The sequence below is a fragment of the Thunnus maccoyii genome, chromosome 5 (genome assembly GCF_910596095.1).
Source record: "Thunnus maccoyii chromosome 5, fThuMac1.1, whole genome shotgun sequence".
NCBI classification, from domain to species: domain Eukaryota; kingdom Metazoa; phylum Chordata; class Actinopteri; order Scombriformes; family Scombridae; genus Thunnus; species Thunnus maccoyii.
Genome location: NC_056537.1, coordinates 9305956 through 9331661, shown reverse-complemented (window position 1 = coordinate 9331661; position 25706 = coordinate 9305956). Strand labels below are relative to the sequence as shown.

Genomic DNA, 25706 nt, shown 5'->3' with positions numbered 1-25706 from the left:
TGTATGATAATTCCCTTTTTGGAAAAAGTTCAGATAGTTTTCTACAGCCAACATTCAAGCAACAACTAATGAATCACAATGAACATCCAAAATGTAGGTGTGCAGGAGGGATTTCTGCAGGAGGTCAAACAAAGAGCTAGTATAACAGAGAAAGCCTGCCTGAAGCCTTGTAAGCCCAAAAAAATCTAACCTTAAAAAGGGATTATCACCATTTTCCTCTCTTTTGGATGTTTATCCTCATGATTTAGATCAATGTTTTCTTTTTAGAGATTAAAGTTCTTCTCTGTGTCTACTGGGAAAAAGGAATTTAAAGGTATTTTAGTTTTGTTTATTTTAACATTAATTTATTCTGTACATTCCTTATTACACACATTGTGGTTATGAATGAGCCGGTTAAGTTAAAAAACAGTCCTACATCAGTAGTCGCTGATAAAAGAGAATCACTGTGAAATCTGTGTATTGTTTGAAGCTACATTAGGCATGGTGTTATATTAAAATATTAGTTTCTCTTTGAACTAACGTGACTAAAGTGGGGCTCTGACAGAGAGGTATCACAGTTGTTCTCCATATTTGCAGATGTGACATCCTGATATTTGGTGTGTGGCACTTTTGGCACTAGATGTACTATAGTGTCTGTGATGCCACATGTTTACTAAAGGGACTTTTTCAAGTTTTCACTTCTCAGTTTTTTTGTCTGTTTCTTAGAACCATGTTTAAATTTGGGAATCAGGCACAGTGACGCTTCAAACCATGTGTTTGTAAGAATGTCTAACACCATCTGAGACCCCCCCCCCCCCCCCCCCCCCCGATCACACCTATATGACAGCGGAATGTGAGCAACAACATGTACGGACATTGTACGTTATTTATAGCATACTGATATCTTAAGTGTTTGGGCAAATAAGCCACAACCACCATAACTCCTTGCTGAATCTGAGACCTGTCAATGAAGTCAACAAACCTCCATACCCTCTTTACATCAAAATATATATTCTTAATTAAACAATATGTCAAAATCAACATCTTGACACATTCTAGCAGGCATAAGATTAGCAACCGAGGCCAGAACTTTTTGCGTCAACATGTATCGACTCTGTATTTCTACAGAAGAGTCTCAATTCATTTTCCTCATCTTAAGATGCTGTCACTTTGGCTTTAACATTCACTTATGGTGGTTGTCACTTCATTGAAACTCAAGAGAAAAATACAAAGAGTCCAGAAATAGTTAATGAGTTGAAATTAAATACATACAACCACCTTTGATATAAAGTGATCACAGGCTGGTTTATAAAGATGAATGCCATGTGGAGCTTACTGATTTTTAGAGTTTTTAGAGTTTAAAGCAGCCCTTGCTACCACTTTTATCTACTTGGCAATGTGCAAAGTCTAGTCTTGCTTTAAATATGAAGCAGAAATGTTCCATCAGATAGTAAAAGTCTACTTTTCACCACTAAAAGGTGATCCGGTGCAAAAACAGCACTGTATAATTGACCTGCAGGGCTGTTAAACATGTTGTCCGGATGCCAGTGTCTGCCAAATGACAGCGTGTTGAGCACATGTCCATAAAACATTAGAAGGGAAATGGAGAAGAAAGAAGGTGAAGGACAGAACATTTGCTCCAGAAGGGACCATTATCTGTAATAGCACCATTATGACATACTTTCACTCATCCAAAGGGAGCAGGGGCAGAGAAGTAGACTCTTTAATGAAATTAATTTACATATTTTACACAATATATTCTTAGCGTTGAAATGTTGGGTACTAATGTACTGTTTTTTTATGACTCTGTGTGCATGAAACAAACTAACAAACTGAACAGGTGATGACATTTCACAGTATGTTGAAATAACATTTCACAAGGTATGTTTTTAAAGGTTTTGCACTTTATTCCTTTTTATACGCAGTAGTTAAATTGGAAGTAGCTCTACGTTTTACTGCATATTTTCTTTACTGCAGTTGACTGTTTTCCGCCAGAAAGGAATGATCCAACAGCTGTTTAGCTGAAAAACAGAATCACTGAAATCTTAGATAATTCAGATATTCTCGTGATAAATCAGCAGTGCAAATTGTAGGCTAAGTGTGCGCATAGGTATGTGAAATAAAACTGTTATTGTGGTCGAGACTGTTTAAAAAACTAAAAATATATCTGAGTTAAGAGGCAACATTAAGGACGAAAGTAAAAACCTTTCATACTATCAATACTTGGAATTATCAGCTGTCTGGATACTTTTAAACCTTCAAGGGTTTGTTTTTTTGTTGCTGTTGTTTTTTTCTTCACCACGTCAAAGTTTACAATGCTCGTCTCTATCAGGTTCTGTTCTCGGCTGCAGGGTTTTGTGAAGGCGAGCATTGATTTTAGTCATGGGCTTTGTTTTAGTCTTTAGTCAAGACAGTGACTCTGTCTCAATGAAGTTCTCGCCTCCAGCAGTGAATAAAAAAGGCATTCCTCACTTTCCTTTTCGCCGGTGCTCCGTTACTCGCCCCTGTTGAGGATCTCTCTCTCTCCCTCACTGACACCGTGTTTTAACATTGCACTCCTCCAACCCTGGATTCATCAAATTCTGACAGCTTTGTCAATATTCACCACCTAAAGTGGGCAAAAAGCCATCTAGCACCTCGATGTGATGAACAAATGCGCTCATAAATCTAAATATAGCCGAGGAGCTGTCACCATTGTATGTAAAACTATGTTTAGCTATGAGGGTATTACGCACAAAATCTGCACATGCCATCTGTGCATATGGCATGTCATATACCATCAAATTACTCACCCATGTGTGGCACTTTCATCAGTACACGTAATTGTGCGGTGGCAAGATAAAAGATTGGTCTACCCGATGATGGATGAAAGGCTCACAAGATAAACCAGATTTGGATTAGCAGATGCATTTTTACATAGTTTACACAGGTTTAAAGAGGGGTAAATCTCTGAGGGTAAATCTTAATGGATGCCATGATATCTTATTGATTACACCTACTAAATCTTGTTCAGTCAAGAAGGTGAGTGTACATAAATATAGGAGGAAGCTATAAGACACTAGAGAGATGAGACATGTATTGTGCACAATGACAGTTTCTAGTATTTCGTCCACTGTAGAAGCAGAGTAGGGGTTTCTGGCACAACTTCACCTACTTCTAAGGTGAATGGAGAAAGAAAAAAAAGTCTAAAGAGGACAAAACTCCAGCAACACTTGTAATATATAGAACAACTTTATGTTAGGCCAACGCATCTTAGCTTGTGGCCTTCATCAGGGTCATCCTGATGAAGGCCACATGATGACCCTGATGGCTATAAACGCGTTGGTCTAACAATAAAGTCATTCTATATACTACAAGTGTTGCTGGAGTTTTGACCTCTTTAGTATTTCGTCCACTGAAAGCAGAGGCCAAAAGTTCAAAGTTGTTCAACTTGCTTCTGTATATCAGCCACAAAGAGGGTTTTCTTCAGCTGTCTTTCCAAAAGGTGGAAATATGTTCCTGTTTTTCTGCCTGTATTATATGCTAAATGGAATCTGCTACTGCACCGGGTAGTAAAATGTGAACATCTCATCATTTTCTTTAAAGATAAAATGATTATATTGTTAGCACTAACCCTTTAAACCTACTATTGGCTAAAATTCATGGACTATGTTGTTGCTGAATGCTAACAAAATTATTGTCTGTTTATCTTGGTTATAATTATTAGTTGTTATTATTATTAGCATCCAGAATGCTTTGCTGTTGCAACACAGCGCAGTTGAATTCATTAATCTGTAGGAGAATTGATTTAAACTGCTGAATGTTTTACCAGGTATATCACTTTCCAATAACAGATCATTCATAAAGGCTTTAAAAGCTGTAACAAATGCCTTTATTAATGTTTATTAAATAATTTACTAATGCTTCATAGATAAGTCATGCCCATAAAAGGGAATAACTTTTGGGCGGGCAGATTGTGAAAAAGCCCCCTGACCGATTAGACTGTATCAACACTTAGTCTCTGGAAAAGGCTGCAGAAGATCTGGATCAAATAAACAAATTATTTTAAAAAAGTTTATTAATGGATTATCAACATTTATAACTGCATTATTACCAAAAAGAAAGCATAAACATCAGCCAAAATGACTGCTCACTACCTGGCAACCAACCTGGCAAATATTGTACTCATTAATGACTAATTAAAACCCTTTATAAAGGGTGCCTTCGTAGAAAGTGGTCCCAATCAGGTTTCTAAAAAAATGTATTTCTTCACCTCAGCAACATAATTTTCAGTTCATTGATTGGATATTTCTTACAGGAATGTTCCTTGAACGTAATAATTGTCTTGACTTTATGCTCTCAAGCTTGTAGCTTTAATTTCTTAATAAAATATCTGATATTTTCTAATGCAATCACTCACCTTTCATTCCTACACTAGAGTTTTATGTCCATCCACGCATTGGAAGCGCTCCACCTAATGTTGTCTATATAGAACATTAACATGACTTTTACTTCCAGAAACCTTCCCTCTTTGTTAATCTATTGCTTAATCAATGTCTTTACATTACAAAAGGTGCAAGATGTTTGCAACTTCTTATCTACTGTGCATTATAACTTTTAACCTTTTAAGATCATGAATACACACTTTATAGCTTATTCACCTGAAGGCTGCATTCAGCTGTCACAGACTATTAGTCCTTGTATCCAGTGTTCTGGAAATGTAGACAGATCTTTGACCATGTTACAATAAGTTCCCTTTCAGGGCACACATCTCCATAGATCAGTTAAGTGGTTGAGAGGCAGTCAACCTCCAACAATAGCAGCCTTTATCTGCTGTCATCCTCGGGTTGGGTGGTACTGTAAGGGAGGGAATTTGAGTTTGCTGCAGTCGTCTGCAATGCATATGGTTGTTTCAAACACAGTGATGATCATTTAGTTGAATCGGCCGAGCACATTCGGGGGTTACACAAAGGAAAATTATGAGCAAATTCCCTCAGATGAAATGAAGAAATAACGCTGTAATCAGTCAGAGGCAATGAGGTGCATTACTTGTAATTACATCTTTTGGATACACGGAGAAGTTGTTGGAACAACAGCCCATTCAAACTCCATACTCTTATCATCTAAATGCAAATTGGATGTAATAAGGACCTTGTGTGTCTGTCTGCTGAAGCTCTGTGCCAACTTACAGAACTAGCAAAAAGAAAAAGACTTTCTGATGTAGCTCTCAATCTTTTTGTGCTCACTCTTTTTATTTCTCAAGATTTTTTTTCAGCCCCCCAGAAGCATGTTTCACAGTTTCTCTGTGTCTTTTTCATTATATTGCTTTTTTTTAAGTTTTTTTGTGCTTTCTGTCTTTGAGGCATCCCTGAGGTTCAGCGAGCTATGAAGCACATGAACTCGTGGCACTGTGGCTTCAAATCTGACTCATGACCCTTGTCACAAGTTTCTTTCCACATAAAACCACGGAGACTGTCCTCGCCAGAAATTCAACAGCATTGGTTGTTTGTTAAGATGATTAGGATGACCAACAATATGTTCACATTTTCTGACAAGTGATCTCTTGTGCTTCTGCCACCTAAAAAGCTCTTAGGTTGGGGTGGATAGTTGGAAATACAAAGCAACTTGAGAGAACAGTTGAGAATGAAAGGTCTACTTTACTCCCTCCCACTGTCTTTTCCATTTTACTTGACAACACTTATTGTCTAAATAAGAACTGCTATTAAGATAATGTTTAGCTATTTACCACATCTGTGATAAGGTGCTTGTTATACAGTACACCTCCCTGTCTCAAAAAACACTCTGGATCTCAGAGAGGACGCAGCGGCAGCCAAAGTTAACTTTTCCACCCTGCTCTTATCTTGCATTAGTACCGCAGTGGCCAAGACAGGCAAGTCTCAAGTCTCAATTGTTGCAAAGTAGAAGTATATAAAGTGCTTCCAGGTGAAGCTATGGCTGGCAGCCATATTGAAGTTGCTTAGACCTTGGGTGTAAGAGGCTTTGAGCAGCTGATCTAAACACAGAACTTGGCCATCTCAATAGAAATCAGTAAATACAGTGGATCTGTGTGTTGTTTTTGACTCCGCAAAGCCTTTGTCTTAAAAAACTATGACAGATGGCTGTTAAGAAAGAGTTTCATTTTTTTTACCAGCAAGGTGAAGGCCACAGCCATCATAGATTATAGTGTTGGACTTTGTCTGTTGCTACATCTGTACACAGTACAGCTGCCAAAGGGCGTGAGTGATGTACAGTAAACAGTGGTTTGTGTTAGAGGATGCATGTTGCCACAATGTATCTCCAGTCCCTCTGCAGTGTGCAGAGTGGTCCCTGTCAGTGAATGATTTGGCAGGGACGCAGAATTTGTGTCCCCCTAGGGCAATTTGTCACCACATGTTTAAACCATTACCACAGATGTGGCACAAGCATTTAAGACCAACAAAACCAGCGTTTGTGTTAAATGTGTATTCTATGCTGAAGCCTCTTATGCCATATGTAGACAGGAATGACTCCACAAGGCTGACGGCACAATTCTTTTTTGTATTGTGAAAAATTACATGTTGAGATGTGGAAATGACGTGCCAAAGCCAAGGAACTCTTGAGCAAGGAACTTACCCCCCATTGCATCGGTGTGTGTATGCAACTGTCTGGAGCAGGGCGTTCCTGGAAAAACCCATTCACGCTCAGTGAATCCACTATGTTTAAAGAAAGGTTAGATAAACAAGGTACAGATTTTCACATTGGGCCAAATCCCCACTTGTGCCACTTAGTGCCTTTTCAAATAATCATCACTGTTTTGATTATTTTGGTTTGAGTCACACTTTACATTAGTATATAATAATTCACATCTCACTGGCATCAATAAATAAACTAATATGAGACACAAAATCACATAATAATTAATAAAACTGAGGATTAAAGGTTTCTCGCTTATTTTTATGTTACAAATTAAACCTGCTTTTAACAGCACATGAATACATTAGGTTGTGATAACAGCTCAAAAAGAGCAAAAGAGAAAAAAGGAGCATGTCCTATGTTCTCCCCATGTCCACTACCAACCAATATTTTCCAGTGAAACCAGAAAGTCAGTACTTCAGTCATGAAACCAAACCATGCAAATTGCGCACAAAAATGGTATGGATGAATAAGTTGGAGCTGGAACATTAGAGTGCTGTTTAAGTTGTTTCACAGAGTTCCCGGGCTTTCCATGTTATACGCAGTTTATTTTGGGCTAAAAAAGGCGGGTAGAGGAAAAGTGAGAGCAGGGTAGACGGACGGGAAAGAGAGGTGGGGGGTTGGCGGGTACTCCTAACTTCTCCCAAATGAGAGTTGAGCTGGTGTTGGGGAAAGAAAATAGTAGCTGGATGTGGTGGAGCAGGGCGGGCCTCCTCAACGGTAACGTGGTGGAAAACAGTTGTGTGAATGGCGGGAGATGGTGGGCTGACTCAGCCAGCAGACTTAGGAGAAACGGCTGTCAGATTGTGAGACGTCTAACTAATGGAGGACAGAGTGAGAGACTGTGTGTGTGTATGTGTGTTCATGGCCACTAATATGTGCAGGAGTGAGTGTGGGTGTTTATGTTTGCACCATGTACTTCTGTCTTTGGGTGTGTGCACTGGAATGGTTTAGAGTAACGCCGGTTTTGGATGGAAGGGTTTGAGAGCAAGCATCTGGATAAAGCATTTATCTGGGCCTAAATTCAGTGGGTTAAGCAACTAAGAGGTGTCTCCAGGGTTTAGGGAAGGGGAAGGGTGAGGTGGTGAGGGGAGGATCAGTCTGAGCTGGAGAGGGTCAGTCTGGTGGTGTGTGCCTTCAGCTGGTTCTCATTATGGGGCTAATGTGACGCTGTGATCTCAAACACACACTGACTTTGCAGACCCAGGTTAAAGCCGGATATAGGTTTTGGGAGGCCCCTTCACTGCAGCTTCTGTATCACAGTTTCCCTCCTCGGAGCATTGCGAGACTGGGGGCCTCATTTACAGAAAGGCCTCACTATCGGATTTAGTCATGGAAAAGTGTGGAGGTGTGAAAGCTTAAAAATTATGTGGTAAAGGGTCCTGCCTGTAAGATGAGAAATATAAGACATGTAACTTTTTTATTTTTAAACTTTGTTCGCTTATTTATGCATAATTAGACACTGAAGTTATAGTTAAAACTATAGGGCTACGTAAAGAACCCCACTACTTTTGTCGAATCGACTGAAATATTTCAGTAGCACAGAGTATTGAAAGTTAGTATCAAATGCTTAGTCATCATACTCTTCTATACGTACTTATCAAACACTTTCTGATTGAAATCTTAATTCAGTCCATTTTCTGGGCTTTTTACCAGAGTTATATAGCTATTTTCTACCTTGGTGGACAAATCATTTACAATTTCCCTTTCATTCACCCATTCACACACACATCAATGGTGGCAGAGCTGCCATGTAAGGGCACTGGCCTGGTCATTGGGAGCAACTTTGGGTTTAGTGCCTTGCTCAAGGGCACTTTGACATCTGGATAAGACAAGAGGAGCCAACCACCAACCAGCTCTATCTGAATCAAAGTAAATAAAAAAATAAATACATTCCTCAGAGCACTGAATAAAGTATTACTTTGGCATTTGTACCAAAACTCAGGTATCAGCACTAGTATTGAAACAATTTAAACAATACCAAGGCCTAAAATCTACAGAGACCATAATGAGAAATAAATACTAAAGTCAGGGAATGCAAAGCAAGAGAGAGTTGCTTAATTTATGAGATCTGTCTGGGAAATATTTGGAGACCGTACAGCAGCCAAGCCCAACTTCAACCCCATTTCTATCAAGTGTTCCCCTGCGCAGGACCCCAGCTGAGCGAAGTTTCTCAGGGTCCAGGTCTTAAATCTCTTCTCCCTCTGCTGACATTTAAGTGGAATGATTTATGACAGTGAACTGCTACTCAGCAAAGTGTTTTCCAGCCCACTGAAAAGCCAATGTCATGCTGATAATTAGCGGTGGAGTGACTGATGCCTACATTCAAACCCTGCACTCGGGCACTGAGTGAAAGCTGAATGGAGCTATTGATATGTCAGAAATAACAGTGAATGAGGTATGTCTAGAAAGAATCAGAATTAGAGCAAAAATGCCGTCATTACCTTTTCAATATCCCAAAAAGCATTATGGTGGAAATTATGAGCTGAAACCATAGTACTGCTCTCTGCTCATTCATACTTGAATTTGTGACAGTTCCAATAATGCCTCAGACACTTTCAATAGTGTGCAACAGAAAACTAATGGTATGTATGATGGAAACACTAAAACCCACAGAATAACTGAGGTAAAGAACCACAAGAGTGCAGTTTGCTAACAGTAAGTGAAGTTCCAGAAATCAGTCAAGGGGTGTTTGAGTCACAACATTCGGACACAGGCTACATCAAGAAAAATCTCTTTGCTATCAAATATTTATGCCCTCTTCAATGCTCTCAAAGGAAAAGTTCAACATTTTGGGAAATATGACTTATTAGCTTTCTTCCAGTTAGATTAGAAGATCAATACCACTCTCATTTCTGTGCGTTAGCTGGAGAGGAGGCGATTAGGTTAGTTTACTCTGCACAGCCACTGTTTGAAATAGTTAGAACATGTAAACCCAGTAAAACCCATTGTTGTTTTTACATTTCTGTTTGTGTACATATTTAGACAGAGCCAGGCTAGCTCTTTCCCCTGTGCTTAGCAGAGCTAATTGCTCCACAAACATTGAGAGTGATATCAACAAATAACCCTAAAATAAAATTTCCCAAATTTTGAACTATTTCTTAAGAAGTTTGCAGCTTGCTCCTTCGTGGCAAACAGCAGCTGTAGATAGCTCGGATAGCTAACGAACTGGAGTTTGTTACAATAGCTTCCAATATGCCACTGTTGGAAGCCATTGTAAGCCTAGCCTACAGACAGCTTTTCAGTGGATTATTCCTTAAATCAGTGACTCATTTCCACTTATAGCACTGTTGTTGTAAATGTTCACCTGCCAGTAAAAAAAAAGAAAACTGTTGCAAGGACACTGACAGAATAGTAAAGCATATTTACAGAGGATACAGTGCATATCATGGAGAAATGGAGAAAGCCCTTAAATCAAACCACATCATAGGAAAATTAGGCGATGATAATATTCATTCATTAAAACCAGAGTTTAACACTGTGGCATGACGCATTAGGCTATCTCTCTTCAAACTGGTGGCCTAAAATAACTGACATTAAAATAATTTAGTTTAATTATCCGTACTAATCAGTGATGTAGCAACAGAACACAGAGCCTATTTGCTCCCCCATTTTGTGTTGACATTGTAAATATCAGAAACTCAAGTGGCTGGATTTAACTGCTAGCTAATTTCCTCCTGCTATTACCTTGAACCATCAGTGCTGTGGAGCAAAGCCAGAGCAGTCTAGTCAGTCATGCATTACATGCTGTGTTCTTAGTTTGTTCTTTAAGCTTTTTTTTTTAATAAAGTACTATAGTATAATTAAAATCCTTTATTGACCTTTAATTAAATTTATAAGGGTATGTCAGGTGTAAAGGTGCAGGACACTTTCTATTCTGCAAGATAAGAAATGTATCATTGTAAAAGTCTTAAGTTTAATGGTCTATATACATGATTTTCATCGCTATTTGGGCTCTACTTTGTTCCTTCCTGTCCTCTACCTTGACACCCTTTTCTACCCACTTTTCACATGGTGAGGTTTCACACTGGAATTCATTACCGGTGTGTTAAAATGTCCTTCAGGTCAGTCTATAAACAGTCTTTCTCTAGCTGAGGTAAAACAGAGAAAGTCACAGCTATATGTATAAACAATCACTTGTTAGAACGTTTCTTGCTTTAAATGAGTATTTGGCAAAAGAAAGTGTGTGTGTGAGGATGTAGAGGGGGTCAGTTGAAGAAGCATAGGTTGAATTATAGTAAGAGGCGGGTCAGTCCTCTGATGTCACGGGGGGATTATTTTAACAAGACCCACCCACTGGGACCTTGGCAGTTGATGGCTTCCGTAGCTCGGCTGAGCTTACAGAGGCACGCTTTGTATTAGCCAGTCATAAACCACAGCAGAGCCTTGAGTCACTACAATGCTCTGTTCATGGTTGTGTTTGTCTTACAATGTTGTTAGGTGAGTGAGATCATCAGTCCAAAGTCATTATGACCAACGAGTCTTTTAGTTGAGTGTGATGAGCCAACAAACTGTGAATTCGTTACACGCCTTATTCGTCTGGAAACGGGTTTGAGAAAAGATGTTTACTTTGTAGCCTAAGCCTGCCTTGAAAATTTGAGAATGTCCCATTGTGTACATCTGAACGAGCACAATATTTCTTTGTTTGCTGTCTTCTTGAAATAAAATATAGCAAGGTTGACATGAAACTGAAATGCAGCCAACATTTGACAGAAATATTTTTTTTGGCAGCCTTGCAAGAGTGCATGCAGACCGTCTTACTAAAGAAGAGTTAATGGTGGGTTTCCGAAGTATAAAACAAGGCTGTCCCTTCTTTTTTCTAATGAGTAGCACTCTGTTGGATGTTGTGTGGTCTTAAACTTCTCACCTATAACCTTTCACTTCTCTGATCCATCCTGATTCCCCGCTCAACCACACAGATCTCAATCTAGTGATGAAGCAAGAAAATGGCAGCAGATGCAAGCAGGTCTGTCACTTTTTTCACAAATGTCATTATTCCTCAACAAAACAAGTCCACAAAGAAAAAGTCCCCACCTTTTACTGTATATCTCCAAAGAAAGTGGGCTTTTCCTATTCATTTTTGTATAGAAACCCAGCCTTTCAGACCCCTCTTGCATTAACAGCACAAACCCAGACAACACTGAGTCTTTCACATCCTCCTTTCCATGCTTTCCCTCCCTTTTCTCACAGGTCCACTTTCCTAAGCTGAAATTACATTGCACTGCCATTCTCCTTTCAAAGGGAAAGGTCATAATTTTTTGTTTCTGCTGCCACTCCTTTTCTGTTGTGTAAGTGCAAGTTTTACAGACAGAGAGCTGAAAAGTTTTAATTATTGCCAGGGAGGAGGCCACCCGCTGTGGCTCCACAAGCCTGTTTTTTTATGTATTGTGCCTCCTCAATCTCCGGCTGGCATTGCAGTGTCTCACATGGGTGCAGATGTAGATGGGAAGTTGAAAGGGGGCTAAAATTTGTTGTGTTTGCTTTCACACTGACATAGTCTGGTCTGAGAAATGGCTCCATAAAGCCTGTAAAAGTGTGTCCCTGGTGACTTCTGAAAAGTCGGTGGGGAAAGGGGGGGCCCTTATAAAGCCACACTGTCAAGGTATGTAGAGTTGTGGCTCTGCTCTCTGCTGTTTAACAGTGCTGGAGTTAGCAGTACTTTCCTTTACAGACCGCTGTGCTCAGTGTTAGGTCTGTGAACATGTTGCACTAAAATTATCAGTTCCCTTTAAGAGCAGCTTGTGCCTGATTATGTTGGAATATTTTTAAAAAATGGGGTTCTTCCTGGATATCCAGTATTATCCTAATATAGCAGACATGTCAGTTGCATTTTTCTGAATTAAAACACAGGTGATTACCAAACAAAAACTGAAGTGGCAAGTATTTATTACAAAATGGTTCTCCAATAATTATCACTGAATCTTTGATTGACACATTGACCTATAGTAGCCACTGGCCACAGGAATGCTCTGGTAAACATAACATGTATATAATACTAACTTGTTTTGCCAATTACATTTTGCAGTCATATAATTGGCAAAAAAAAAATTAAACCATCTTAGAAGTTGAAACAATATCAATAAATGACAATTATTCAAGTCAAAAAATGTGAGATGATCAATCAATGAGTGTTGCAATTTGCAGACATAACTGGAAAAACTTCATTTATTACAAGCAGAAGTGCTATTGAGCCTTGTGAGAGATATAATTGTTTATCATGGAGATGATCGAGTTGCCATATGGTATTCCCTTAAGAGCTTCCCAATTCTATCTATGGTTAACAACACCCTATCCTTTATATAATTATATCCAGAAGCCATTATACCCTGTTGTAGTAGGTACAGCCCAGCAAAGGAAACAAATGACCAACATAACCACTATTTATAGTCAAGCTAACCATGGTTTAACCATGGGCTACGTTAAGTAGGTGGTTTGTTTGGATTCCAGGCAGTGTTACCATGGCGAAATTGTAGTAGAGGAACACACAGTGGGTATTCTTGCCTCTGCATAACATTTTATATAAGCAAAATATATTATTTAAAAGAAATCTGGACTGTCCTGTTTCTAAGATAATAGCTTTGTGTGTTCTATTTCAGTTAAAACTAACATTAGTCAAGTTAATCTAGATTGAACAACTTTATAGGAATTTAGGCTTCAGGATATTGTGCGTGTGATTTAAGGGACAGCAAAAATCAGCATCCTCAAGATTGAAATCTTGTCTTCTTTACAAGCACTTAAAATATGACTGGAAGGCGAGTGACTCATCGGCACAGACAAGTCACAGGACACAAAGTCGACTGAATGTCTCCAATCTTCCTGCACTTGTGGTCAGTCCATCTCTCTTCCCCATAGCTTTTCCGGACATGTGTCACTAGATTGAGACCAAAAGAGGATGGAGAAGAGGAGGAGGAAGAAAGAGAAAGAGAGACAACAGGGTAATTCATTCGGTCGTCCGTTAAAGAGAGGAAGACTCAGTTTCCTCCAAGCATTATGAATACAAGTGCAGTCAGTCATCAAATTATAGCCATCTGCATTGGCCTGAGACCAGGATTCTACTTGACGCACAATAAAGTAGTGTGAGCAGGGGTGTGGTAGTTAAAGAGGATCAGAGACTATCCCTAAATCAGCCTCTTAGGTGTTTGAACCTCCACGTGCAGACTGACACCAAGTGTAGCAGTGGCTTCACAGCTCAAGCTTACACTCTTAAGGCGCAGAGATGATCCTTTACAGATAATGATGCCTTGTCAGCAAAATCACCTCAGCTAGATCCCATCTACCCACATCCCCAAGTCCCTGGAAGATGGAGAAGAGCTGGGTGTTATGTTGCAGTGGAAAACAGGAGGCTTGTGCTGCACATTAACATTCTCAAAAGCCTTTATGTTTTTCTTTCATCCTGTAGATTTCTCCTTTGCATACCTGTTAGACAATGTGAACACAGAAAACATTTAAGAAAGGACACAGAGACAAAGGATGTGTCACAGATCAGGACATTTTTACAGATAGCATTTTGAAAATGTGCTTTTCCTACATGAAGCCTATTCCATACAAAGCTGTAGACAGCTTAGCCGGGGAACTAATGAATTCCAGGTCCAGGTACACAGCAGAAAGTAAAGCTATTGTGTGTATCATTAGAAAATATGCTCTTTTTCCTGAAGGCAACAGCAGCAAGCTGAATTTGAACCAGAAAATCCCCAGGCAGAATTGTCTTGGCATCATTCTCTCCTTTAGCGTTTTATCCCCATGCTCAGTGAACAATCCAACAAAAGCTCGGGTTTAAGAACCATGGAGCTCATTGCGATTTTCTTTGTTAATGCAATTGCCTGTAAGAAAAGATTCTGTTCCCCCATTTTTCAGTTTCAGCCTGAAGGCTCCTGTGCAATTAGCACAAGTCTTTCATTGGAATACCTTAGCCTTACCCAGAAACTCTCAGAACTGTACCATAATAGCTTCAGGCACAGCCAGTAACGACAATAGCCCCTAAAAAAGTAAAGTGACATTTTGAAATGAATGATTTGTAACAGTGATCATTTCATTCGATTCAGAAATACAAATACTATACAAATACTTGCATGTTTGACTCTAATTCTTGTTTTGAATTACCAGGAATGATCTCATTGCTTTAGTTAAGTTAAATTTCTTTCAGCTCATTAATGAATATTCACACAATATCGATTACAGAGTTCAACATGTGATAATATCAAAAAAGTTTCCTGTGATATTTATTTCAGTCAGCCACCAACGTGGCATTTCTTTGGCTGAAGGAGATCCGTGCTGTGCAGCAGTGTATAATCAAAAGTTGCTGTGTGTATTAAGCTCTGAGCTGAGACTGTTCATCACTGACTTTCTTCATGACAGAGCAGCCTTGGAACCAAAAGCAAATGCCTCTTAGTGAAATCACAAAAGCATGGGCGCAATGATAAAAGCTTTGCTTTCGTCCTTGCTGACATCAAAATGATTGTCTTTGTTCACATTTCCAGTGTTTGTTGCAGATCTCGGATGGAAGGGTTCATTTAAAGGATGAGAAACCAAAAGGGCAAATTTACCCTTCAGTGTTTTGAAGTTGGCAGCATGACATGAATGTAGACGCAACACAGACACAGGCGCCCCTTTAAAGCACATACACACACGTATACTTGCTCTCACGTGGTCAACTTCAAACACAGTCTTGAGAAAATACTTTTTCCATGTATAGCTATGAATGTGACTGTTCAGTATCTTCTTTTCTACTCTTGTATTTTCTGACTCAGTCATGTCTGAGAGATTGTTTGGAGATTTTGCACCGTGGCTTCAAGCCCACCGTCCTGCTAGGCTACTGAATGCTGTTGTTGATTTTTGAGGGAATGTTCTGGCCCTCATGATCTGGTAGGAATGTTCTAACTTTGAGACAGCACTGCCTCTCTTTGCTTCACTATTCCAAATATTCCAGAGCATTAGCATTTTGTGACTGCCTTCTTCACTGTGATCCAGTAAGTTTCTGTGTCTTGAACTGTCACCCCTAAAAGGACGAGTGAGTGACTAATGGAAAGCCCCCTTTCTATATCTCTTGGCTAAGGCCATGGAAAACTCATGCTAAGGAAAAAAGGGTCTTGGAGGTGGTCCAGTTTAATTTCAGAGCATGTGCACTGAGAAATAATTGACTTCCTCCATGGTCTACATTTTCTCGAGGGCCCTGGAGAGCACAGTCCGAGGCAGGTGGCTGAATTTGCATATCATTGGAGACAAGACAGCTCAAGCCTGGGAAATCCTGCACCCCAAGACTCTATATGCCCGGAAAACCTCCACAGGGGTAATGACTGATGTCTCAGTGAGAAAATCCCTTTGAGGCGAGAGGAGCTCCTCTTCAGCCAGAAGCAGCTGGAGGACACCTGATAATATAGAAATCAGCCCCAAACAAGTTGCACTGTAACATGAGACTCAGAAAAATGCCCATCTAATTGGTTTCTCCCCACTTTCACATAAGAATTCACAGAGTTGCCAGTCAGCAGTTGTAGGAAGAGTTTATAGCATTATGCAGCTGTCTTTCTGTGTTATCTGAATGTAGTTTCCACATAGTGTAGGGAATGCAAATTATCAAATGTTACTTTTAGTTACTGAAATCTTGGTGCTTTTTCTGTCTAAAAAAGAAGATGGTGGCATTTCATCTGTATTTAGTAATTCAAAAGTGGTGTTAAATGAAATGTGTGTGTGTGTGTGTGTGTGTGTGTGTGTGTGTCTGTCTGTGCGTCTGTGTGTCTGTGCGTCTGTGTGTGTCTGTGTTGTGGCATATAGGGAAAATCACTGATTGTTCTTCTCCCTTCTCAGCTAAAATAATGCTTCTTTCTTATCTTTATATGCTATAACCTCTTTTCATTCTTTACAGTATCCTACTTTGGGGACAGCTCCTGCAGTTTACAGGTCTTCCAAGATGTTTCCACCTTCCACTTGTCACTACAGATCAAGACGAGTCGGAGAAGTGGGCTGCTGCTCCTGGCTGCAGGAATGGAGGACTACCTGTTCCTTGAGCTTCAAAACGGGAAAATACAGGTAAGTAGGTAAAGTGCGGAGGAGGTGAAATTGGAATGAAGTATTTTTAGAGACTGTAAGATACTGTAGGTAGGTCACTGAGTTGATAGGTTGGTCAGTCCCCAAAAATAAAAAAACAAAACTTAAATTTACTTGAATAAAAGTAAAATAGAATCTAAACATGATCGCTAAATTTACTCATTTGAGGAGGCAAGTCAAAAATGTCTGTTTTTTGTGCTAAAACAACTCCTTCCAAACTTGCATATCTCAAACATATTGGATGTAAGAATTAACAGATACAATGTAAATTTTAGGGGGGGAAAGTGAGTAGATGTTGGAGTAGATGTTTCCACCTCAGAAGAGGTATGAGGAAAAACACAAAATTAGCATAATTAGCACATATAGTGTTAGCGTACATATAGATGTAGCTATACACATTACATCTTTAAATAGAGTTCTAAATATGTACAGTATGTAAATTAAATTTCAAAGCAAGCCATCTCCATTATTTTATACTTACAAATGCAATAGATGTATAGCATCTTGTTCTGTGTTGTTTTGGTGGAGTATAACTGAAAGCTCTGAAAATGCTTTATACATACAAAAGACACCAGTGTTATTTTTTCAGGTGTATAATAACCTATTGATTTATTCTCTGCTATAATCTCAAAGACATCACATATGAAATGAGTTCTATTAAGAAAGATTTGGGGGATCTTTGCTGCAAAATATCCCACAAAATTGTGAATGCATTACAAAGATGTATAATAGGTTGTGGAAGAGTGTGACCTTAAATGTAGAGTCATTCAACTTCATGACATGTATATGACACATTTTATATCATGTCACTGTGAAAACTAAATTGATTAGATTTCCCTGCTGTCTTCTCCAATATTCTCACTGGAATGAAAACCTTGACATTTTACATCTATAATTAATTGCATGACAGTTCCAAAAAGAAGCAGAATTAGTGCCAGGTGTGCCATCTCAGAGATTCATATAGATTTTTCCCAGAAAGAACAATATGTCTGCATTTTCAAAGAGATAAAATCTCAGGGTATGTGTAATAAAAAAGAAGTACTACCTTTCGCTGTCTTTTTCATCCTGAGAATTCACTGTTATTCACACATGGGCTCAATCGGACATTACATGGACTTTGTAGGGAGCTTGCAGTGTAAAGTTCGTTAAATGTCTGGTCCGACTGATTTGGACATTTGCTTTTACACATACAGCTCCTCCGAGTAATGTCTGGATAACTTCAGGGTTGCAGTGCATTTGTGAAAAGGGCTCTAGTGATATGAGAAGCACTGAGCAAATATACTCAAGGCTTTACAAAAATTAAATTGCCTTATCTTTCATACATGTGTAAGAATTATGTTGTTAAATTTGATTTAAGCAAAACTTGGATCTCTGATGTTATCAGTGAAACTTATTTGAAAGAGTTCATTTTGAAATATAGCTTGGTCAACACTATGAGCATACTTGAGTTATTTTCCAGGTTGTGGCTATACTGTCTGGATCCTAAATGTTATTATTCCAATATTATATGATAAGTGAGAAGATGCAGACATGGTCACAAGTATTTGGGTTGGGTTAAGGTCCCATCTAGACCTGTATCTCTACAGAATTCACTTAATTTTAGGGAAGATATATAACATTTGCCCTGGATCCAATCCAAGTGCTACCTAAATGTAGATAATACCAATCAAATACATAAGAATTATAAACAATTATACCACAACATACATTTACAAAGATGACGTTTAATTTAAGATTAGAATTAAATAAAATGTTTTTGTTTTCCCTTAGGCACGAATGAATCTGGGAGCTGGTGAGGTGACACTGTCCTCAACTCAAGGGGTACAGCTGAACAACCTTCTGGACCACAAAGTCTCACTAACACTGCAAGACGGCAAACTCGTCATGACAATTGATGAGCTCTTCTCAACATACGTCCCTGTGGACAATGATGGGGAACAGCTCAACATTGATCTGGGCATTTGGCTGGGAGGAACAGGAGACCTAGAGGCTCCCTACCTCAGCAATGCCATTCCCCCTTTCCGCGGCTGCATGACTGAGGTCAAATTTGAGTCCCATCAGTTTGATATTCTCAGCACAGCGTTTCAACAATGCCAAGACACAAAGGAATCCTGCAGCAGTGAGTTTGAGGCTGGTGATGGGGAGGCAACTAGTTTCAGTACTCCTGATTCCTTTGTGTCCTTCCCCACCTGGAGTGGGGCTAGTGGTGCTCCAAGGGTCTTAGAATTCCTAATGAAAACCACCATTGAGGATGCGCTACTTATTTTTCACCCTGGCCGAGAGTCTGACTTCATTGCTATTGGTATTATGAAAGGCCATCTCAAAGGTGTGCTGGACTACGGCAGTGGCATGGAGGTGCTGGACAACACCCAGGTGCAGCTGGATGATGATCAGTGGCATAGAGTTAAGGTTCAGGTCAGTCAGGATTCGTTTGAAATCAATGTAGATAGCCAGTCTGCCTCCCTCCCTCTCGACTCCTCACAAAAATTGGACTTGGTTGGAAATCTGTATTTAGGAGGAATCCAAGACAAAATGAAAGATGTGTTTCGTGAGAGTGGGTCCTTAAATCGTGCAGAGGAGGTAATCACTGCTGAATCCTTCATTGGGTGCTTGGGGGAAATCAAAGTAAATCAGAAGGATAGAAGTCTGCAGGATGCTTTGGTGACCAAAGATGTTCATGTTAAATGTGAAGGAGAGGACTATGACTACTCAAGTTATTATGACTCAGAAGCAACTACAACTTCTCCACCTGTTCGCATCCGATATGTTGATATGGACTTTGATGAGCAGCATTGCTACCCAACAGACGACATGCCAGAGATATTCAGAAACGTAACAAAACTTCTCGATGTCACCCCATTGCTTGTGCCTGAAGGCGGGGAAGTTTCTCTTGATGTTGACAACCTAAGCCCTACATTTGACCTCAGTGCTGCAGGAATGCGTCAGTCTCAGATAATCTTTACTCTCAAGAATGATCCCTGGTATGGCCTGGTTGACATGAACATCAGCACAAAACGCATACAAAAGTTTACTCTGCTCGATGTGGTTAATAAGAAAATTAAGTATATGCATGATGGAAATGAAAGGTATGCAGATCAAATCCAGCTAGAGGTTGCTGCTCACAGTAATGACTACCTTCCAGAATGTCTAAAAACTCCTCGCGATTACATCCTGCCCGTTGAAATCATTCCTGTTAATGATATACCACAACTTGGTGGAGGAGAAATTACCATAACAGAAAATGGCAGAACTCGTTTGAGCCCCAGCCTCATCAAAATCATGGATTCTGACACCCGCTGTGATGACATAATAGTAACTGTAACCTCAGAGCCTTCCATGGATGTTGGTTACTTAGAAAAGGGTCAGCAGCCAGGACGAAGCATCACAGAGTTCACTTGCAGAGAGTTGAAAGAGGGAAATATCTATTTTGTGCACAGAGGGGGTAGTGCTGCTGAAATTACCTTGGAAGTATCTGATGGACAGTCAGTAAGCCACTCAACTACATTTAAGTTCTCTGTGACACAGCCACATATGACACTTGTTACCAACACTGGCCTTCTCTTGACTCAAGGCAGCAATGCTTCCATTAGTATTCAAAATTTGGCTGCCCTTGCTCATCCTCGTAATGGAGATATTATATATAACATCACACAACCTCTGATCTTTGGGGAACTGCAGATTATGATAAGTGATGGGATGTACAAGCAAGTTACAACATTCCATCAATCCGATCTGGATCAAAACCGCCTCAGATACTTCAGCACAGACGCAAGTAACCAGGAAGATTTTGTGGTCGAGCGAATTCAGTTTGACACCTATCTGGGGCAGTTCTCCCTTAGGAACAATACCTTTTTAGTCAAGATCATGCCATCTCCAGTGAAACTTTCTACCCTGAGTCCACTGGAGATGCAAGCTGGTGAAGAGATAACTATCAGACACACCGAGCTTCAGGCTGAAGTGAAAGGGGAAAACCCAGATCCACAAACTTTAAAATACATCCTCGTCAAGCCTCCAACACTGGGTATTCTCCAGTTGTTAGACAAAGAGTTGGCCGAAGGTGACATCTTCACCCAGAAAGATATTTTGGACAGCTCTATTAGCTACAGGGTTAGGGTGCAAAGAGCTGTGGATAGTATAGACCTGTTCCAGTTCAGAGTCTTTTCCGAGGATCGCTACTCACCCCTGTACACCTACCCAATAAACATCCTCGTGAATTCAGATGCCCCTGTTTTGACCAATGAAAGGCTTTTTGTCTTGCAGGGTGGTGAGCATACTCTGAGCAAAGATTTTCTTTGGGTGCAATCACCAAGCTCTACAGATTTTGTATACCAGATCACAGAAGTACCAAAATATGGGCGAATCATAAGGGACTCCCCACCTGGGCAGCCTCGATTTGAGGGTGCAATTAGAGTATTTAGCAATGAAGATCTCCAGCTTGGCAGGCTTATTTACAAGCATGACGGCTCCAAGACAAGCAGTGATGAGTTCCATTTCTCAGTGACAGATCAGGGAGCAGAGAACAGTCAGGAACCAGTGATTGGTGTTTTCAGAATATCTATCCAATCCAAGAACGAGCATGCTCCAGTGCGGGTTGTGGATAAAGTCTTCAACGTGGTCCGCCACGGTCAACGTCTGATAACAACTGATGTTATCCAGTTCAAGGATGATGACTCAGGTTTCAATGACACCCAAATTGTCTACGCTCGTGAGGGAATCCTCTCAGGCAATATCGTCTCAACATCAAATCCCTCACTGTCCCTTTTCCGTTTCACACAAGCCGACCTGCGAGATAAGAACATCCTCTTCATTCACCATGGAGCAGACAGGGAACGATTCTCACTACAGGTGTCAGATGGCTTCCACAAGACCACTGCGCTACTCCAGATTCAAGCAAGTGAGCCCTACTTGCGAGTGGGGAACAACACAATCATTGTCATTGACCATGGAGGCACCAAGACCCTTAACACCACTCTGCTGAGTGCTGACTCCAACATGGACATCAGAGATGACAGTGAAATTAAGTTTCAGGTGACATCACCCCCTAGCGATGGCAGGATTATTGTGAGTGGAATTGAGGCTTCAGCTTTCACCCAGGAGGACCTGAAAAAGGGTGTTGTGTCATATGAGCATAATTATGAGAGCTTGAGGTCCAAGGACTCCTTCACCTTCACAGTCCAAGCAAGAGGACATTCTGAGGAGGGCACATTCAGGATTAAAATATTCAAGCAAGGTTACCTCTCTGAGCCTGGGGTGTTAACCAATGAGGTCATCATTTCCTATGAGGGAGAACACACCATAATCAATCGGGACAATCTCAAGGTAATGTTTACTGACTCTGTAATTACAGTATGATGAGATCTAGCGTTACAGTCAACAAATCAGTTTAAATTAATTTGCTTTGCTGGCATTTAATCCATGCAGCACTATTTGTTTTTATTCAACAAGACAGCATTTAATATGTATTCAATTTGGAAGCACTTACTGTATGTGGCAGAGCATTATCTTTGTCTTTTTCAAGTTTATTTTCTCTTTGTGGACAGATCTTTCACTTGACTCATTCAAGCATACTGCCATGTTTTGTAACCTTGTCTCTAATCTACATTGTAACCACATGAAAGCAGGGCTAAATATTGCTGTACAGTTGCTGCTTTTAATCTAGTTTATGTACTAAATTACAGTCTATTAAGTGTGGAAAACAGAGCACTAAGTATCCCCTGAGGAAGTTCCTGAAGCCCACTGTAATTTATAAGATGAGCCTCCCCTTACTTCATCTTGAAAGCAATTAATGGGGTCTAAATTGTCAGTTCATTCCTAACACATTCCCTGTACATATATCTTGACTTTTAGAACAATGAGGAACATTTCTGAAGGTAAAATATTCTTTCGTTTAAATTTTAACTTCACAATGGAGTACACTTTTTATATCTGCAGTATTGACTGGACTGAACCTAGACACCCAGTGCACATACTACTGAAATATGTATTGAACAAAGCCTTGACAGAATGGCCTTTACAAGAGGTAAAATATTGACTTGGCTTCTGGGAGCATATCCAATGTGTGTCCTACTATGAATAGAAAGTAGTATGATGTTATGAAATGTTGTCAAATGCAAGCATGACTGCTAAACACTCTGAGGCTTCAGGCTCCAGAGAGTTGATTAAAACTCTTCAAAGCAGGATGACCATAAATCTGTTTGTGTGTAAATCTGTAACATAGCTTTAAAGGGTGCCCAATGTCACAATGGCTTTTTTAAATTTCTGCTGACCGTGCAGTCTAACACTGTACCCCAATGTATGTCCCCAATTCTTACTATACATCGTGCTAGTACCAGTAAGAAAACAACTTATACTACAGTTGACAGTTCACCTTTTTGGTAATTAGTATACAAGATATTATAAAGAGTACTAACATGAATTAACTATACTGCCTTTGCACTAACAGCAAATGATTTTTAAAAAGTGCCTAACTCCTGATGTCAATCTAACTGCAAATACCACTGCCAATGTCAAGTGAAAACTGCTTTCCAGAGATTTCGAGAGTTTGATTTGTTTATATGCTTTGTTATGTGAACTGTTGCTGGGCAGTTGCACAACTTTCTGCTGTTTTTGTCAGCTGAGAATAGTTCCTCAATTTCCATTTTGTGTTGCATTGTGGGACAATAATTTTCAGTCTACACAATATTTCAAAGTTCAGTCAATTTGTCAAGTTGTATGCTGGCATTTTGAGATATATTTAATAAATATAAGTCAAAAAACTGTCACAGAACATATTTAGATTTTTTTGCACTGTGTACAGTGTTCTTGTCAAGCCAACTTTATAATTTTTTGCAAGTTTGACATTCTACAAAGAAGTAAGGATATATTGAAATGTTGAATACCAAATTAACAGTACCTTTTGCCTGTACCATTTTACCTTTTAGGTGGAGCAAGCTGATATTCTGCCCACAGAAATGGTGTTCACCATTAAAGAGCCCCCTCGTCTTGGTCATGTGGTAAAGCTGACAAACAGCTCAGACAGCACGGCCTCCCCTGTCCTCGACTACATTCACTCCTTCACCCAGGAGGACATCGATCAGGGGCGCATTCTCTACGTGTCTGCATCCGTCCAGGTTTACTGTCATTTAATTTATTTTGTTGTATTAACAATAAATCAGACATGGCAGCTTATTCTCTTTCATATTCACACTGAAAGGAATCAGACAAAAGAAAACTTCAGCCCCTCAGGTTTATTTTTAGTATATCAGTAACTTATTAGAACATCTATTTCTTACAGGGCAATGATGTCTTCACAGTGGATGTCAGCAATGGTTTTACCACAGTGGAGGACCTGCATATTTCTGTGAACATTGTGCCCCGGATCATCCCTATTCAGGCCTTCAACTTTACCGTGAAGGAAGGCCTCAGCAGGCAAATTAATCAAGAGATTGTCAACATTTCACATCCCTTCTACAGTTCAGCAAACATCGACTTTGTTGTAGAAGAGGCGCCACAGCATGGGGACCTCCGATACCTGGATGGAGATGAATTGACTTACTTTACATGGGATGAGGTATGTAGTGCCATTATGGAAGACATACATACATTATAAATTTACTTACACAAGACTCTAAACAATCTTATCTCCCTGCCTCCCCATTCAACTAATACAGCCTTTTCTTCACTGCACCACCATTGGTTTAAAAGTTTTTTTTTTATGATCCCCTCACTAACTCTCAAAGACTTTTCACTCAACAATCAAGTCAATCAAGTGTGCAGTAGTACACTATGGTGTACTATTGTATGCTATCGGCTAATTAGCCGCTGGCTATAATGAGCAAGTTCATTGGCTGATTTCCTGGTGTCCAATGAACCAGCTCTACTCCTGTATATACATTATTTTGATATGCATGATTTCCAGTGCATGAATATGCCAGTTCCTATGCTTCCACTAAATTTGTATATTTGCTGACCCACCAGCATTGTCAGAAACTAGTACTATAATAGAGAAGGTCCTGAAATATGAGCATCCTAAATCCTTAAGAATCATTTCCATTCCCTTTTGGTTTCCCTCACTGTTTTCAAAGATCCACTCAAAGTTCTGATGTTTATTTTTGCCTCGCTTATTGTCGAAAACACATCTTGTAAAATAAAACTTGAGACTTTTTATTTACCCAACAGTTGTTTCCACCAAATGGTTACCATGTGTGTACCACATGTAATGTCAAATACTAATACTAATCATTTCTTTAAGTCAGTTTGTCCATACCCAGCACCTGATTTTCACCTGGACAAAGATTCATATATTTTTGTCACTCTTGGACCAAAAACATCACCAGAAGACGCCCAGAAACCAAATAATCCATATTTTATCCCATCTTAATGACTCAAGGGAGAGTAACATCTCCCTCTCACGACTAGATCATCATAGTGGTTATTCAAAAGGATTACCACAGCAAGGCGTCACCATGGAACTTTCCCCAGTTACTATTCAGTGCTGTTTTGGATTTGTTGTGTTGTACCAGATAGAGAGAGGGAGAATCTGGCCACTGCTGCACAGTTATCTGGTCTCTCTCCATGCGGCTCAGAGGCCCCAGCTTTAGGAAAATATTAAAAATGCATGAGTAGTTACCGGTGGAAAAACCTCATGCATTCTGAATGGACCACATAGTTTAGTTTGAGCTAGTTAGATACATTTCTTGTAGCTCCTATATCTATCCCTGGTCTGCCTCTACTCCTCTCTCTTCGCTGAACCATTGTGGAAAAACTGACGATGCCTTTGGACCGCCTGAAGCCAAAATAAACTGGCCCGGTATATTCCTATAATAATGTGTGAGTGCACACAAACGTCCCATGCTTTGCTACAGCCAGACTCACTCATACTGTCTCTCAAAGATCCCAGTGTGCAACTCAGATAGGTCTAGTGCACAGCAGCGATTGCATTCATGGTGGGGAGGCAAAAATGAACATAGATATCATCATCTGCCACTATAGAAATGTCACAAAGAAAAAGACAAAGCTTTGACTTCTTTATACTGCTTCCTGGAGACTTTTTTGTG

At 39.8% G+C, this 25706-nt stretch overlaps 1 protein-coding gene across 1 annotated transcript in view; it reads left to right on the top strand.

Moving 5' to 3' along the window:
* cspg4 (chondroitin sulfate proteoglycan 4) overlaps positions 1 to 25706 on the top strand; it is a 70971-nt gene that overhangs the window by 21608 nt on the left and 23657 nt on the right. Inside the window, exons 2-5 of the mRNA XM_042410624.1 lie at positions 16490 to 16653; positions 18442 to 21990; positions 23592 to 23780; positions 23945 to 24220. Coding sequence (XP_042266558.1) covers positions 16490 to 16653; positions 18442 to 21990; positions 23592 to 23780; positions 23945 to 24220 — 4178 coding nt within the window. The remainder of the gene's footprint in view (positions 1 to 16489; positions 16654 to 18441; positions 21991 to 23591; positions 23781 to 23944; positions 24221 to 25706) is intronic.